The sequence below is a fragment of the Hyalella azteca genome, unplaced genomic scaffold (genome assembly GCF_000764305.2).
Source record: "Hyalella azteca isolate HAZT.00-mixed unplaced genomic scaffold, Hazt_2.0.2 contig468, whole genome shotgun sequence".
NCBI lineage: Eukaryota > Metazoa > Arthropoda > Malacostraca > Amphipoda > Hyalellidae > Hyalella > Hyalella azteca.
Genome location: NW_025930816.1, coordinates 69,637 through 86,985, shown reverse-complemented (window position 1 = coordinate 86,985; position 17,349 = coordinate 69,637). Strand labels below are relative to the sequence as shown.

General features: G+C 40.9%; 1 protein-coding gene across 1 annotated transcript; it reads right to left on the bottom strand.

The window, feature by feature from the left end:
• Positions 1–4,308: 4,308 nt before the first annotated feature.
• On the bottom strand, positions 4,309–7,794 carry LOC108676540. The gene is made up of 5 exons (XM_018164626.2): positions 7,674–7,794; positions 6,807–6,919; positions 6,391–6,491; positions 5,050–5,178; positions 4,309–4,814 (listed from the first exon to the last, which is right to left on the bottom strand). The coding sequence occupies exons 1-5, from the start codon at positions 7,727–7,729 to the stop codon at positions 4,761–4,763; spliced, it is 453 nt and encodes a 150-aa protein (XP_018020115.1). The 5' UTR covers positions 7,730–7,794; the 3' UTR covers positions 4,309–4,760.
• Between the last annotated feature and the right edge of the window lie 9,555 nt (positions 7,795–17,349).

Here is a 17,349-nt window from a genome sequence, read left to right as displayed (position 1 = left end):
TTATCTATAACAGGTTTACAATTTGCGTTTCAAATGCCATCAATTTTTGATTGGGTGGAAAGCTAGTGTGCTTGTATTGTTTGTATGTACCGCAGGAAATGTCCTTGCCTTCTTTCATTGCTCTAGAATTACGTAAAATAAGCATAATAGCTTGCCGTTATCACGCATGTTTGTACATATTTTGACCCCTATTTAATGAAGTAAAAACTCATAGATCAGCACAGTTTTCTGCTTATTGCCTTTTTCGTGGGAAAGCCAGGATTCTTAACTAGAATTGAATACTCCAGTAGACCTGAGTACCCATGTATGCCTGGGGTCTCCAGTAGGCCTGGGTATTCCAGTTGGTAAAGGTTCTCCAGTAGGCCTGGGTATTCCAGTTGGTAAGGGGTCTCCAGTAGGCCTGGGTATTCCAGTTGGTAAGGGGTCTCCAGTAGGCCTGGGTATTTCAGTTGGTAAGGGGTCTCCAGTAGGCCTGGGTATTCCAGTCGGCAAGGGGTCTCCTGTACACTGAAAGAAGTCTATGCTTTGAGCGTAGACAGCTAACGTGTCCAAAAATATTTGTACGCCGTTTCGCCTATATATTGGCTGTACGATGGATATTGCTGCATGGCTATGGACATCTTGAAAAGTCGATACAATATATGAGCTTCAAAATTATACATCATAGCATCCCCCAATGACCAATGTTCAGGCCAAACGCCCCACCCTCACTGATCACCACACAATTAATGAGCATTAGTAAGTCAAATTTTATCATCAACAGAGTATCGGTGTTATTGAAATACAGTGTAAATAAGTTGAAATAAAGTGTAAAGTGTTTTCCACACAGTGTAAATAATCAACGTTTAGGAAAAATTCATGAATTGCACATCACAAATATAAAAAATTTCGAGCGAATATCAATTAGTTAAGAAGGTGCTTTTTGTTAAAAAGTGGAGACGGTTTGTCGGTTCACAAACAACAAAGTTGCGATGACGCGGTTAATATCCACCTCATCGGTAATAACCACCTCATCGGTAATAACCACCTCATCGGTAATAACCACCTCATCGGTAATAACCACCTCATCGGTAATAACCACCTCATCGGTAATAACCATCTCATCGGTAATAAATACCTCAATGATAATAACCACCTCATCGGTAATAATTACATCCCGGTGGTTTGTGTGGATACCGTCCGGTTGTTAGTATGGATTTAACAAAGAGAATAGCACGTTTATGCAGTTCAGCAATTTACCTCAACGCGAATTATTGACGGTCTAGGGCAAGCTAAGCTACTGAATTACAGATGAAGCAAATAACGAATAAGATGAAAATACTGAATACAACAATAAAACAGATAACGGTTTAATATAAAATGCATGGCGTTTGGAGGCACATCTCGTGATGAGATCCGTAGTTAGGACGAATATCACCAAATGAAGCATGATTGTAACCATCACTGACATGGATAATTGCAACGTTTCCGAAGACATGCTATGGATAGTAGGATTATACACCATAAATAAGACACCAAAGCGACACGCCCGAGCTGCTAGGGGCTAAGGAATTGGAGGAATTTGAATTCTTAATATATTATATGATTTATTAAGTAATCATAAATCACATTTGTTTTAATTTCAAATATTTATGTCGCAGATGTCTACTGTCGCAATAGGAAGAGGAGTGCTACAGCTGTTGCTGGCCATGCAGCTGCTGCTGCAGCTGGTCCCAGCGAATGGCGTGATATCGGCCATAGCCACAGCGCCGGCTGAAGATGCTGCAGCGGTTTAGAGTGATCAGGGTATGTTTCTGACGCATTTTAATTTAGTTGAATTTTTATGCACATGGATTAGACGAGTTCGCCTCATGTACACGCATTCAAAAGATGACGGCCTCGTGTTAACACATTTCTTTTATGATCGCAGACGAGCGCGTCTACCTGGTAACATACGCTACCAGAACCGAACTATATTGTACACGTATAGTGTCACGGTGTATAATGAATGATATTTTACTTTAATGCAGGTTTCATCGAAGACCAGAGAGTATTTTTTATTGACAATTTTCTTATTGTTTTTCTCTATTCGGCGAATTAGGCTCTTGATAGGAACTGAAAAGTCAAATATCAGGTTTCCAAAGGACATTTCATTATAATTTTACGACGTTTCGAATGCGACATCATTCATTATCAAGTAGAAGAGCAACAGTTTTGCAACACATGAAAAATGTGTTTCATGTGTTGCAAAACTCTTCCTCTACTTGATAATGAATAAAAAATACTCTCTGGTCTTCAATGAAACCTGCATTCAAGAACAGCTTCTGCCAAACTACACAAATGATATTTTACTGTACATCTTGTATAATGTAGCTTATAATTATTGCTTAAGGCACATTTTCTGGTAGATTTCTATTGCTTCGAAAAATTTGTTGTACACAAAAAATTAGAGGAAAGTCAAAAGAAATATAAGTATGTCACAGTACGAATAATCTGATGTAGGTGTATAGTGAATGAATTTTGTTTACCCTTTCAATGATTTAGTGAAACAAACTATTTAGTGGCAAGTGGTTGCTATGATGTTCTGAATGACATCCTATAACTGCCTGTTCTGTCAGACCTCCATAGTTTAAGAATTTATAAGTGAAGTTCTACAACGAGACCTTGAGGTCCTATTTCGCCAATAAGCATGTGTTATTCTGTGAGCAAAATAAAACGCGATGTGCGAGATTTTCGCCTAAGTTCTCCATTATTGAGGAAACAGATGTTGTACCTTTAAATAGAATGTTGCCTTACATTGCAACTCTTTAATCCTTTAACTTATGTGCAGCATACAACTGATCGCGGTGGAAAACTTCACATCCATTGCAATCTCTTGACCTGATCCATAATTTCTGACTGATTCATTCGCGATCTAACTGGCCATTATTCACCACGTTGCTGTTCATGAAGTGAGTATGATTTCCTATTCTGCTATTGGTATTTCCTTTACCAAAAAGCCATAACATTCTAGCTCATGACACTTTTCTACATACAAATACGCTGGCCGTGATGGACGAACGTCGCAGATGGTTCCGCCAAAAGTTGGACCAAGATGTCTTCAGCTCCTGACATTCCGAACGCGACCGCCTCGCGTTGAATTAATGTGTCTTCAGTTCTTAACATTTCTGAGCGTGACCGCCACGTATTGGATTAATGTGTCGTCAGTACTCAACATTCCGAATAACGCAACCGCCACGCATTGGATTAATTTGTCTTCGGTTCACATTCTGAAGCCCACGCATTAGATTTGAGGTGTCTTAATTTCCAACATTCTGAACGTTCCCGACACGAGTTTACGTTGTCTGCATTTCCCAACACCCAGAAAGTGGTCAAGTGGCAGTGCCGGAAAACTTCAAGGGATCGTCAATGGGTGAGCACCGCGCATATTCTAGCTGGGTAGCTGGTGCTGGTTTACGTTGTCTGCATTTCCCAACACCCAGAACGTGGCCAAGTGTCAGCGCCGAAAAACTTCATGGGATCGTCAATGGGTGAGCACCGCGCATATTCTGTCATGTGTTGTAAGCCATGTTGCGTCATGTGTTGTAAGCCATGTTGCGACATGTGTTGTAAGCCATGTTGCGACATGTGTTGTAAGCCATGTTGTTCGTCATATGTGCGCCCGTTCGCCTGCTTCATTCCCCGGAGTGAGAGACAAGTTGCCTGTGCTCGTGGCTGCGCTGTAGCTTCCTTGCGAGGCATGCACGTGGGATGTAGTTTGGGGACTTACCTGACCTGCCATTTCTTATGCGGATGCTGATGTCATAGCTTGCAAACTCGGCATGACTCGGTTTGCCTAACTCTTCTTCTACTCTCATGCGAGCATAAACTCGGAAAGGAGAATAACTTTAGACCGATTGTAGAGACTACTTGGCAGAAGCCTAGGTAGTACCCGAATTTAGACTCCGGAACATTTTATTATATAAAATATGGTGACTACTTTTAACATTTTATTTGCTTTTAAATTCCTGAATTAACTACGTGTTTAGCCGCTTCTACTTTCATTCACAGTATAACTTCTATAATCAACAATCTTCTGTTACGCTGCCGATGCGTTCACCCTCAATACAGCAGGGCATCGTGCTTTTCTGCTTTGGTCTTGCGGTGATGGTCAGGCTGGAGTGATGCGACTGGGTTCAAATATTGCGCGGTTTAAATTTGATTATCGAATATTGGTATTATTTACATAATAATGGAATAATTTTCGTTCTATATGATAGCTGGCTTCTTCACTATGAGAAGAATATACTATGACGTATCTGTATATATCGGCCCTTATAAAACGTTCCCACAAAACATTACGCAAAATTTAAATACAATTAAACCAGGGAAGACAGTAAAATATATGTGCATTCAAACTATTTATTGTATTGTTACTTTATAGATGTAGATTATTTCCCAGAAATTGCGCGTGGCAGCATAACTCGTGAATAATGCATGCAAACGGATAAATTTACATTAATTTGGGTATAGTAAATGCATCCTACCACTCTTTTCCTGAAACTTTGTTTTATGGGGAAGAGTGAGTGAAACTCAATTGTAGAAGATCCGCAAACCAAATAATAAAATACGCAACCGCATACATAGTCAAAGAAATCCTGAATTCAAAATTGCAACAATCACAATCACAATATTTTTGTTAGCAATCCATTTGAGCGGAAATGATTGTGCTACGGAAGAAGAAAAGTCTTCTGATGCTCAGTTCGTCTTCTTCTGGCTCATTTCGATGTTCTTCCGTGACATCAACCGGTGTCCGTGTATACAGCTTTCATGAGACATGTGAATAGTCGGTTGTACTGGAACAGGAAACATTAGGCATCAGCGATGAACATTTACGGACGTTTTGTGATCTCTTCAGTTTGCTCCAGTGGTGTGATATCGTTGAATTTCTATGTAGGTACCAGGTTTTTTATTTCATTGTTCGAACTATGCGCAACCGCTGGTAATTTTTCCTTGTTACTTTATAATTTGAGCAAAACATATGGAAAATGTTGTATTTGTTTCTAAATCAAAGCACAGGTTTTTACTTACGTTGAAATATTTCATGGTGGAGTTCTTGCACGTTGGGTACGCGGCTATGAACTTGGCGTCAGCGCTGCATTTGTTCTGCAATGCTGACGCTTTGAAGGCCGCGTCGTCGAACGTGTTGTCTGCCTTCAGCTGGAGAACGGGAGTTGGAGATAGGAAGGATATATGGTAAATAGAGTTTGGATCTATTCAATTTTTTTGTTAAGTTAAAAAATTTCTTTAGCATTAGATGAGATCGGAAAGGGTATCTCAAGTTGATCTCATCTCACACGTTCCGTGTGACCTGCTCTGAAAAATGTATGAGCATCGTTGAGAATGATGTAAGGAGAAATTCTTAAACATGGAAGCATTATCGAATTGGCAAATGTCTTCCCGCTATGCCGAGCTAATTGCCTGGTCTGTGTGCCCACCAGTGGGTCACGCCCAATATTTTGTGACTGACATTAACCCAGAAAAAAGAGATCCTACAAACCAGACATATATTTTGCTGAGCGTGTGTGATGCGTGTGTGACGAAACCCGAATTTTATGAAATAATTTTTTTTAGAACGTAGTATTGGCTGGACTTGGAAGATCAACTCCATTAAGAGATTCGAGTCATGACATTATCTATTACGTCACAATATGACTCAATAATGGTTGAAAGTATTTATTTTATGACTAAACAATGTGTAAACGAATATTTATTTCGTGACCGTAATATGAAATCTTGTCTAGCTGTGGTGTTTGTAGTCTTGGAACGAGACAGGGTGTAGCTCCAACGTGATTGGTCGAACTGCTCCTAACCACGTTATAACGCGCGCTAGGAAGTCGTGAACGATGGAGAGTTTGGTCTCTTTGGAATTAGTTTAAGATTATTAGATTTTTAACTGTGATTAGATTGCCAAATGATTACAAATATGTTGACTTTATTGTATTATATTATATTATCTATTTTTTTGCACTTAGGAAGTGTTACAGTCTGTTTTGTACATTGCAAACAGTTGTTGAAGTAAGCTCATTTTGGCTGAGTTACCCCCTCGTTGTGTGCACTCGGAAGTTGTGTGTGCTCAGTGGTGATGGGTTTCGGTGACGCGGGTTCGACTCGAATAAGGCAGAGCCAAATTTGGGCTTCCAAGAATAAACTCCACCGCAGTTCTGGGCATAACTCTTAATGAGTTCCACTAACGGACTAACAACGGCATAGGTGGAGTTCTTGGATAGTTCCATCTCACAAGTCCTGCACTCCATACCCAATGTCCATTGTACAGTCATACTCATAAGTCTTGCACTCCATACCCAATGTCCATTGTACAGTCATACTCGCAAGTTTTGCTATTGCTGCTCAGAATTGTGCTTTACTCACAAGAGTGGCTGCTATCAGACCGCACGCCATGTAGTTGGCAATAATTGGATCGCATGTAGCCACGTCGTATGATGGAGATGGAAGGCCTGAGCAGTTCGGGTCTGAGGAGAAACGAAGCAGTCGTTTATGGTGTGATGATGACATCTCATTGCGAAACAACGTATATGAGTGAAACAATGCTGGGATTCTATTGGTTAGTTAACGTTCGGTAACTCAACCAGAATCATTGAAAACTCGATACGCGTTAAACGAAGAAAAGTTCTTGTCCTGCACTAGTCAATGAGCGAAATGCATGTTTGATTTGTAAACTAGAGTATCTACAAATTGAAGTCCAAATATTTTAGTGCTTCATAAGAGGTTTTTATAGCAACTATTGTGGTAGTAAAATAGCGCGTATTAATTATTTTAACACTTACTTTTATTAAATTTCTGAACATCCGCTTCGTACTGTGGCTTGCAAGCATACCACGTCGTTTTTACCACATTACCGTTGGCATCAAACACCGCCGAAGTGCAAGCCGAAAGGGCACTGGAATTAATACACAAATTAAATAGGTGCTCCACTTACATAGTCAATCATATTCTTTTATCTCTACAGTTACGTTTTCTTTTCAATCAAGTTCGAAGTAAGATGCGTTACTGAGAAATTAAATTTTTCCCCTTTCAAGTTATTGGGGTAGTTGGTCAATATAAAAAATCAAATTAAGATTTTGCATAAAATGCGAACAAAATTGATTTGATCAAGAAAAAGTCGCACGGCGAAGAAAGCTCCAGAATTTCGGTTTAGAGAGGAGCACAACTTTGGCTGAAATCACAGATTCCGAAAAGTTTTTTTTTCTGCTGACCTCCGCGGCATGCAAATCTTACTGTTCCTATAAGTTTAACGAACAAGTCCTTCCGTGGCCTGAAAAGCTCACTGCTGTATTAAGATGTCGAACAATTTTCTCTGAGATCGGATGCATGCAGGTGTAAGGCCTTCTCCTAGATCGCTCCATACAATGATTAAAGCTGAGTATGAATGCAATGATAAATATGATTTGGAATATAATTACGTGGCCAGGCAGGTCACAAATGTAATCGAAATCAAGTTTTGATGCTGCCATCGTATGAAGCAAAACGTCTTAAATATAAGAAGTTACTGCCCTATTAATCATAAGAAACCTAAAAATTAATCTCAGTAGCATTTGAAACAAAATATCTTCGCAGAAAAACTTGAACATCTTTCCGCTAGGTTATTGTTACTGCAAACCACTCATATGGCCATCTGAAGACGTGATACTTACGCCTGCGCCGACGCTGCTGCCGCGACGACGGTGAGAAGCACGAGACCTCGCGACATCTTGGGGCTGTGATCAGGGACTGGACGACAGGGTCTGCGGGCAGCTCAGTCTCTTGCTGCTGGAACTGCTGAGGAACGACAGGCTGGCAGTTCGAAGGCTCTTGCTGTTCTGTTACGTTGTTTGTGCGTGGCTCTGATTTTTTAAGCCTTCGATTTGTTTGTTCAGGTGCAGTGAGAACCAAATGTAAGCAGCCGTCCACGCAATTGTTTGTCAATGATTTTCATCCTTCTAGTCCACGAAGGCTGGATTTTTCGTGAGTCTTTTCATTATGAAAGTTTCACCCGTTTACTCTACCTCTTTTGCAGTAGAGTCGTGACAACCGTGGTCGGGGAAAAATGAAATTTTTCCTTGATTATTCCGCCAAAAGTTCGAGCGTTGCATAGTCACAGGAGATTCCATGAAACATCCTCAGGCTGAATAAGCTAAATGTCCGTTTTTCTGAATCGGTGTGATTTGTATATGTTACTCCCAGGACCGTAACGCACTAACTGTCGTTGCCGTGTCGTTGCCGTGGCTTTAAACTGTACATGTGATGGATTCAATATTGCCAACTTGGCTATTTCTTGGCTAGATCTGATTAATTATGGGCTAGCCTTGATAAAAAATTGCAGCTAGCGTATAGCCTTGTACAGTGGAGCAGGCATTCGCTGGATGAATCGACGTTCTTACAACTACCTATTACGACGTTGAGATCGGGGTGAAAAGAGGTTAGGAATGAAAATTGAAGCAACGTCATTCATGAAACGTCGTACTGACGTTGCAATGCAACGTTGAATCAATGCTGCTACTACGACATTGCTGCAACGTCAAATTCTCTGGTTGAGTAAATGTTGAAGTATCAGCAAATTTTTTCGACCGTAGCAGGATTCGAACCCGGGATCGCTGCAGACCGCGCGACGCCACTGTAGCTCGTGTGATGAAAATAAGCTAAACAATTATTCTATTCCTTGAAAATGGGAATGCATTCTCTGGTCATTAATCATACACGTATGTATATGTATATCATTCAATGTTGGTGTAATAACATTAGTTCCATGCTGGTAAATAGCTGAACATTCAACGTACCGAAACAGACAATTTTTCAACGTTGAAATAGGCTGTTTTCTGTTTCTTCTAGTGTTGGTCGAATTTTAACGTTGATTTGACGTTTAATTTTGATTGTTCAGCATTTCAACCTGTAATTAACATTTATTCAACATTTAAAAATAATAATCATTCAACGTACATATGTATATCGACGTCAACGTTGAAATAAGGTTGTTTTACGTCTCTTCTTGGGTTGGTCATATTTTGATGTTGATATGACGTTTAATTTGAGTTGTTCAGCATTTCAACCTGAAATAAACATTGTTTCTGCGTCAGATGGCGGCTGGGATAGTACGCATGTAATGTCACAATGTATGATGTTATTTTATTGTAAATCTTGTATAAATCTAGCTTATAGTTATTACTTATGGCATATTTTCTGTTACGCTTATATTGCTTCAAAGAATTTGTTGCGCACAACAAAAAATGAGATGCAAGCCAAAAGAAATATCAGTATATTTCAGTTAGGATTACCATGATGTGTGTGTATAGTGTATGAATTTTATTTATCCATGAAATGATTTAGTGAAACTGTTTATTGGCCAGAGGTTGCTATGTTGTTCTGAATGTCAGCCTATATCTGCCTGTTCTGTTTACGAATTTATAAGTGAAGTTCTCCAACGAGACCTTGAGGTCCTATTTCGCCATAAAACATGCGTTATTAAATCAAGAAAAATAAAAAGAGATGTTCGAGATTTTCACCTAAATTCTCTATTATTGGGGAAACAGATATAGCTTCTTTAAATAGAATGTTGCCTTACATTGCAACTCTCTAATCCTTTAACTTATGTGCATCATACAACTGATCGCGGTGGAAAACTTCACATCCATTGCAATCTTTTGACCTTATCCATAAAGTCTGACTGATTCATCTGCAATCTACATGGTCTATAATTCACCACGTTGCTGTACATGATGTAAGTACTATCGCCTTTTCTGCTATTGACATTTTCTTTACCTAAAAGCCATGACATTCTAGCTCATGACACTCTTCTACATTCTTTACAACAAATTCGCTGGCCTTGGTGGACGAACAACGAATATGGATACATAAAATTTTGGACCAAGATGTCTTCGGCTCCCAACATTCCGAACGTGACCGCCACGCATTGAACTAACTTGTCACCAGTTCTCAACATCCCGAACGCGACCAGCCGACCACCGCGCATGCGATTTAAGGTGTCTTAACTTCCAACATTCTGAACGTTCCCGACACGAGATTACGTTGTCTGCATTTCCCAACACCCAGAACGTGGCCAAGTGTCAGCGCCGAAAAACTTCATGGGATCATCAATGGGTGAGCACCGCGCATATTCAAGCTGGGTAGCTGGTGCTGGCGTGGGTGTCTGTCGCGACGACACGTGCATCGCTCAACAAGACGAAGAGCTTCGTTGACACAGATGTTCGCAGTGGTCGTTGGTGCTCGATTTATCACGCCTGAAGCTCGCTTATTCATTAGATTAACTGTTCAATGATTCTTTGGCCGCTTATGTTAATTTGTGTGTTGTGTTGCGCAGCCTCTGCTGTTAGCCAGTTTGATGATGTAAATTTTTTTAAATGCTATCAAAGATGACGTAAAAACAATGTATTGATCTACACCATTAACATTTTGTACACACAGTGACGTCACTCTAGAGATGCGCAGAACGGCGAAAAATCTTCATCGCCGTGGATCAACCTAATATTACTTCAAACTTGTTGAAGGATTTCCTCACTCTCCTCCCCCCACTTCATACACCTGCAATCCAATCAGTTTTGTCTCGTAAACATTTTACATAGTCTTTTTATTCTTATCCTTGAACTTTAAATTCACGCAAAGAAGACTCGTACATTTGGATTTAAATCAAGTGAAGTGTCAATTCAGTGACGTCTATAAGAGATTTAAAGGCAACATCGTGGTGAGGCGTAGGTATTTATTGTTTTATTGATTTGGAAATAATGTCTAATGTGAAGGATAATAATTCGCACTAACAGAAGATGTATTGATATTTCAATATATCTTTATTTCAGTGAATTGGTGCTACATGTATTGTGATGAAGAAAATATTGAAATCTTCATTGAATCACCCGCGCCACGCGGGCCTTTGGCCACGAGTGCTAGTTGAACGAGCATTAGTGTCCTTAGTTTGGGAACATAATTGGTACTTTACGTAAAAATGTGAAAATACTAAAGTTTATTATAATAGAAAAAACACAAACATATCAGGGGCCGCATTATCTAAACTTCGTAACTTTTTATACTTACGACAGAAAAGTTACGTGCTACGTAAGTAACACCCTAATTTTGGCATTATCAAAACTTGCGTACGCAAGACTTAGCTAAAAGCGTATTATCAAAACCATCTGGCTAACAGACCAATCAGAGGCTTTGGATTTGCTGTTCCTATAGTTCCAGTAACCACCTCTCGACCAGTGCGCTGTGCGCTTGGACGAAAGTAAGATGTGTGGTGTCAGCGACATTTGCGGTGCCTGACTAGGGTTTATTTGGATAAATGAGTGAGACGTTATCCAAATAGCAATGCACTTGTTGTTGTGATCATTAACCGAAATTTCTTGCAATAAGGGTAAATAAATGCATTATTCCCATTCAAAGTTATAAGTTTTTTAGAAGGTTACAAAGAATTTAGAAAATTTCGTGAGTTGGAGTTGCGACTGTCGTAAAAAGAAATAAATTTGTTTACAAAGAACTAGAAAAATGGTTGGTTTATCAACCTCAATATAATTTTGAATCAAAAAGGCATTAAGATATTGTTCAAGTGAATGATCATAAAACTCTTACATATGAATATCAACATTTGCTTGTAAATTATAGCACAAAAGGCAGTTGACATTTTTATCCCAAAAGCACCGTTAGCACGATCACATATTATGCCTGTGTGAATTTTTTTTGCAAAATTCTGTCACAATTCACCGTGTTGCAAGTAAATCAATAGTTTTATATTGCTTCGGCACACTCAAAACTTGTACGAAACTCCACTTACGACACCTCCGAGCAGGCGTAGAGCTACGTACGGCTTCTTGTACGTATCTTCCCGCGCAAATGTTTTGATAATACCACCGCCAGAGTTACGTCATCATATCAGCACTTACGCCACACGTAAGTCGATTTTTGCGTACTTACGAAGTTTTGATAATACGGTCCTTGAATTCCCGTTCACCAACAAACATGTTAATCAATGCCACAATTGAATCACTCCTACGCCATATCCTTGTAACGCGTTTTTGCAGGAATCTCCTCATCCCTGTCACAAATTACAATGACCGCGGCCTGCACTATCCTACCGAGCCAAGTTATGAGACTTATCTAACAATCCTTAAAAGTTGCGCTCTGTTTAAAATACACGCACTACAAATGAGAAGCAATGAAGATACCACGTAGATACCACGATCTTGCTATCCCTGACCCACAATATATTAACCCCATTATACATATTATCGTTCAACATACTCCCCCCACAACATATCACCCATACAACATATTACACCCTACAACATATAATCCCCCACTTAATATTAATCACACAGCAACTGCTACTCCCAAAAAAGCAGGAAACTTGTTTTTTATTGTATATCTTAACTCTGCTGCTGAGGGCTGCTTGAATGAATTTGAACTTTGCTTCCTGAGGACTAAACCAAATGGACTATTTTACTTAGGTTAAATTTTGGTAAAACCTCTACCACATACCGATTACAAATACTAATGTTATACCTTTACTGTATATGTATTACAGCATTTACTTCATAATTAGACAATAAATGTGAAATTTCACGTGGGTTTAGTGCGATGAAATGAATGCAATATCATGAAGTATATGAGGAATAGATTACTCACTTTGTGCAGAAAACATGAAACTTGTTATCCCTCGAGAACCAACTACGTACGCGCCGGCGTTGACCAGGGTTGCCAGACGGCCTAAAAAACGGCCTAGTCCGCGAAGAAAAAAGGCCTATAACTCAATACATTTACATATTTGTAAGTTCCGGTGATTTCATTTTTCAGTTTCAAATTTAATTTTTTTTTTGCAGTCTTCTATATCTAATTACGATGTACCCCTATCGAGTCGCCTGCCGAAGACCAACACTGCCCTGGATGTAATGGACCATCATGATTTCTGCCTACCGGAACGTAGCCTTCAACACTTCTGGACAATCATATAGGCAGCCGGAAGCCACTAGACGGAAAATATCAATTGAATTAGACCAATCAACCTTCAGGAGAAATAGCCGGCAATCGAATGGCCTAGCATCGTCCGTCGTGCTGCGAAAAAATTCTGCACCACGCGGACGTAGCGCGCCGGAGCCTTGTAGCGAATGTGATATCCGCCACCAAGCCGTCCCTATCTATAGGCCGTGCGTCGAACCAGCCCTCGGACGAACGGCCACTCCTCGAAGGACGAAAAATTTTGGAACAGAACTACGCTATCTGAAACCTAACCTCAGATGCGGTGAACGTAAAATTACGTAACTTAACAATGCCCGGAAGTCATAATCGATCCACAGCCTGGTGGTGCATGGCAGGTTTTATGCAAAGCCGGATGAGGACAAAGCCGAGTGGTCGCTGGCTGTTGCGCGCAAGTTCCAGTTCGAGCGGTGGCCAGGGTATGAATTGATACTTCGACGCATCGTTCAGCGGTGGATGGCCATTCGACTCTAGGCTATTCGACCGACCTTGTATCTGGGAGGTGTAGAGCTCAAAATATTAATAGCAGAATGATGTCAAGGGTCGGCTACGGATAGCAGGTTCCATGCACGGCCAATTGATGGATGCCCGGAGAGATCTATTGCGTTCGATTCAGGGGTTTTTGGTGCACAAAATTGGTGGTGCACGGCTGCTCTCCCCCTATCATTAATTATGGCTGGCCAACGCAATTGAACAAAACTAAATCGCGGAATTTGGCCGAAAAAATAGAACGTCTGGCAACCCTGGCGCAGTCTCGGTCGTTTGAATCCATACTACCTCATGTGACGAGTTCGGCATCGGAAAGAAAGCCGAAGCTAGATTATCGGGTGTTGGTGAATGGTTTGAGTTTGAAACAAGCATTTCAATTTAAATATAGAGAGAATTTCTGCTAGCAGGAACTTACTTCTATCACCTGCCCTTGCTACACCATTATATCTGCCTTTAAGCGCTGCATGGTACCTGGCTTTATAATAATAATAGCGGTTTCAGCGTTTAGTAGGCCGTAGGCCTGTTGCCGATTCTTAACATCGCAGAACACTCACAGCATTTTGCGGTCTCGAACTCACAACTCACTGCTACAATTCTGCTGCGCGTAATCGCCCGGCCTCCTTGCCGATTCTGACCAGAAACTGTCGCACAGAGCCGGGGATCGAACCCGCGCCTCTCTGCTCCAATCCTGGTACTCTGAACTTTAACCTCTGGGCCACCCTGCCCATTATTGAACCTATCAATGTTACGACTTAGTAATTAATTGTTCTTATTTTTTCACTGTACCTGTCATTACTGCAGCGTGTTACTTGTTAATAATTCACCTTTGTACATGGGCTCACTAGTGCATTAGTTAAGTAATTCTCACACTATGTGCTTGTTATTGTACCTCTTATTTCTGCCCCTTGTATCGGACATTGGTACGTTTTGAAACTGTCATATGTTAGGCAACTGGAGCTAGTTGGACCATTTCTTGCCTACTGCATCGCACACACAAACCAAGAACCCCTTGAACAGGACATATCCCATAGGGCAGGCAGCAAAGATGTCCGTAGCACGAGGAACGCACAGTCCGAGTTCTCATTGGATTCGCCGACGGCCCAAGGCACCGTGCCAGGCACGCCGGACATGACTTGGCCGGTGCGCCAAGTCCACTGGAGGTTGTAGCGGTGAACCCCCACGTGGTAGTCCCCATTATAATTGCCAGCTGACACAAAGGAGACAGTATATTTTGATTATTGATTGAGTTTCGCTAACTCAAATTAATCAATAACAGAGTAATGTTCTTCCATGAAAATAAAAATACACTAACAATTAGTCGAAGTGAAAATAACAATACACTAACCAGTCGAATGTAGACAGACAATAAAATCATGAAATGAAAATAGTATTTGTTAAGAAGGTATTGATAATTTCCGTCACGCTGCGTTCTTTCAAATTGACCACTCCTATACCAACCGTCGAATAAATAAAATCTGCCATACTTCGTGCAAATAGCGTTCGCTTCAGATAGTCGCCGAGCTTGAAGAAGTTGTCGCTGTCGACGGAGACGAGCTGGGAGGCTCCAGGGCACGAGGCCTTGGCGACGTCGTACGTCAGTCCATTTTCAACCACGAACACACAACCGACGTCCTCAACCCAGTCGAAGGGGGACGGGCAGGGTGGGGCTATGGGATGGGGGGATTCGTAGGATTAATCGTTGTCAGCGAGCTACAAGTTATAATACGTTGATCGTGAATATGATTACCCTAAAACTTTTGAGCCGCTAATTACCCTAAAAGTCAGCCGCTAAAGTCCGCTTCAGTCTTGAAGTGCAGCCTCTAATCAGCTTGCAATTTCAGTATGACTCGGCTTTGGACAGCTCTTTGGACATGATACAAAGTTGAAGGACATTTGGACTAGAAGCTGGATTCTATCGGGTGGATATGCATGCCCAGAATAACTCCAAGCCGAGTGTAGTGGGTGCTGGAAAAAAGACTAGGCGGTACTCTGTTTTTGCTAGAGTTTTTGGTCTAATTTTTGTAGTACTTTATTTGATGCAATAATCGTAAATTAAGCAAAGCAGATGAAAGCTATCTAACTGCATGCTGCTTCTGGCCACGGATTAGCATTCATTATGGATTAGCCTTCGTCTTCCTAGAGTCATTTTAGTGCATTGAAGTCTATTGAAACGCCAGTATAAGAACATATCCCTACGCCACTACGCCCTACCATTTATAAACGCCCTACTATTTTATAAATTGTAAACGCCCTAATATTTTGCTATAGAATACTGAGCTGGTCAGTGAATGCAGCAAGGTTGAGAGTCGGGGTAAGAAGTAAGCAATGCTGCCGGCATGGACGGCATGGACGATGAGAATGTAATAATTGCCAAACGTTATCATGACGTACATTTCAATTATTTTTTTTTCTCTAACCAAACTCATGACAAATATGTGTTGTTTCAGGCAAAGTTTTAACACAGTCGAAGAAAACGAGTTCTAATAATCGTTCCCGCCAGTATTACATGGGCTATTTAAATCAAGAAAAACGGGAGAAATCAAGAATCACATAAACTACAAATGCTCGCATATAGTTTTCATAACTTTCACCTTTAAAGCCTGGATACGTGCCACGAACGTAGCAGTTGTAGTCGCTGGAACCCGGATAAGTTCGGTTGAACAAGGCCGGGTACGTCGAGTTCGGCAGCAGGCACTGCCCGCTGGTGCTGTGCACGCACAGAGTTGGGTAGGGGATGCCACTCTGTACAGCCCGGCTGGCACAGCGGATGGCACTCATGCCAGAGTAGTTCTTCGATGCCACGCCAAGTGCGAGGAGCGTCTCCACCGCCACAGGGGCCGAGGTGTACTTACTAGAACTCCCCAGAGTTTCCTTCACCACGGCTGACAAGGTGAACACTAGCAGTTTAACGGTCATTATGCTCGCAATTTCCAATATGAACGAATGCTTTCCGAACATTGGAGTATCTGAAGGATTTTCGAGTAAGGGATTTTTGAGTCTGCGTTTCAATCCTATACTTTATATTCGCGAACGTGCGATAGTTTGATAAATGGATAGGAAATTTTCTTACACGATGTTGCTATGGTTGAAATTATCCATTACACATGAACATTTTGCACTTAAATAGTCTTCTCCTATTGGTCGACGCTGCTGGGATAAATGAGAGCAACAGCGAAAATGTCAGTAGTTCATATGATATAATTTCGATACAATTTTCTCCAGAGCTTCCGACGTTTGTTCGATAATGGAATGATTTACATGAACACGTTCGTTAGCCTCCTCTCCATTCCCTAACAACAGCCTCCTCTCTATTTACTAACAACAGACTCCTCTCTATTTCCTCACAACAGCCTCCTCTCTATTTCCTCACAACAGCCTCCTCTCTATTTCCTCACAACAGCCTCCTCTCTATTTCCTCACAACAGCCTCCTCTCTATTTCCTCACAACAGCCTCCTCTCCATTCCCTAACAACAGCCTCCTCTCTATTTCCTCACAACAGCCACTTCTCTATTTATTCGCAACAGCCTCTACCAATGACAGCCTTCTCTTCTGAAATTTAGTTTATATCGTTAATAAAACGTCGTAAGTAAACTCGATCATGGATGATCTGATATGGGAATTGAATTAGCCAACTGATATAAAATTGCAATATGATATATAATAAATGAACCAGACGCCTAACTAAGAGACTACATTCATAAAATGTCGTCAGGCTAGCGGTCACAATAGATAAATTGAACGTCCACCGTATAGATTATATGGAGCATGAGAATCATACTGATTATGTGTTGTCAGCTTGGCGAATGAATTGAGTGAACATCAGGTTAAAGAATTATTTTCCCTTTTCACTTTCAATCAAAAAA

What these genes read in the sequence shown, in the direction of transcription:
- LOC108676540 (XM_018164626.2), bottom strand. Translation starts at nt 7,729, where the DNA reads ATGTCGCGAGGTCTCGTGCTTCTCACCGTCGTCGCGGCAGCAGCGTCG. An exon ending in TGTTCAGAAATTTAATAAAA is followed by an intron (nt 6,492 to 6,806) that starts GTAAGTGTTAAA and finishes GTTTCTCCTCAG; the next exon opens with ACCCGAACTGCTCAGGCCTT. An exon ending in CCACCATGAAATATTTCAAC is followed by an intron (nt 4,815 to 5,049) that starts GTAAGTAAAAAC and finishes TTCCTGTTCCAG; the next exon opens with TACAACCGACTATTCACATG.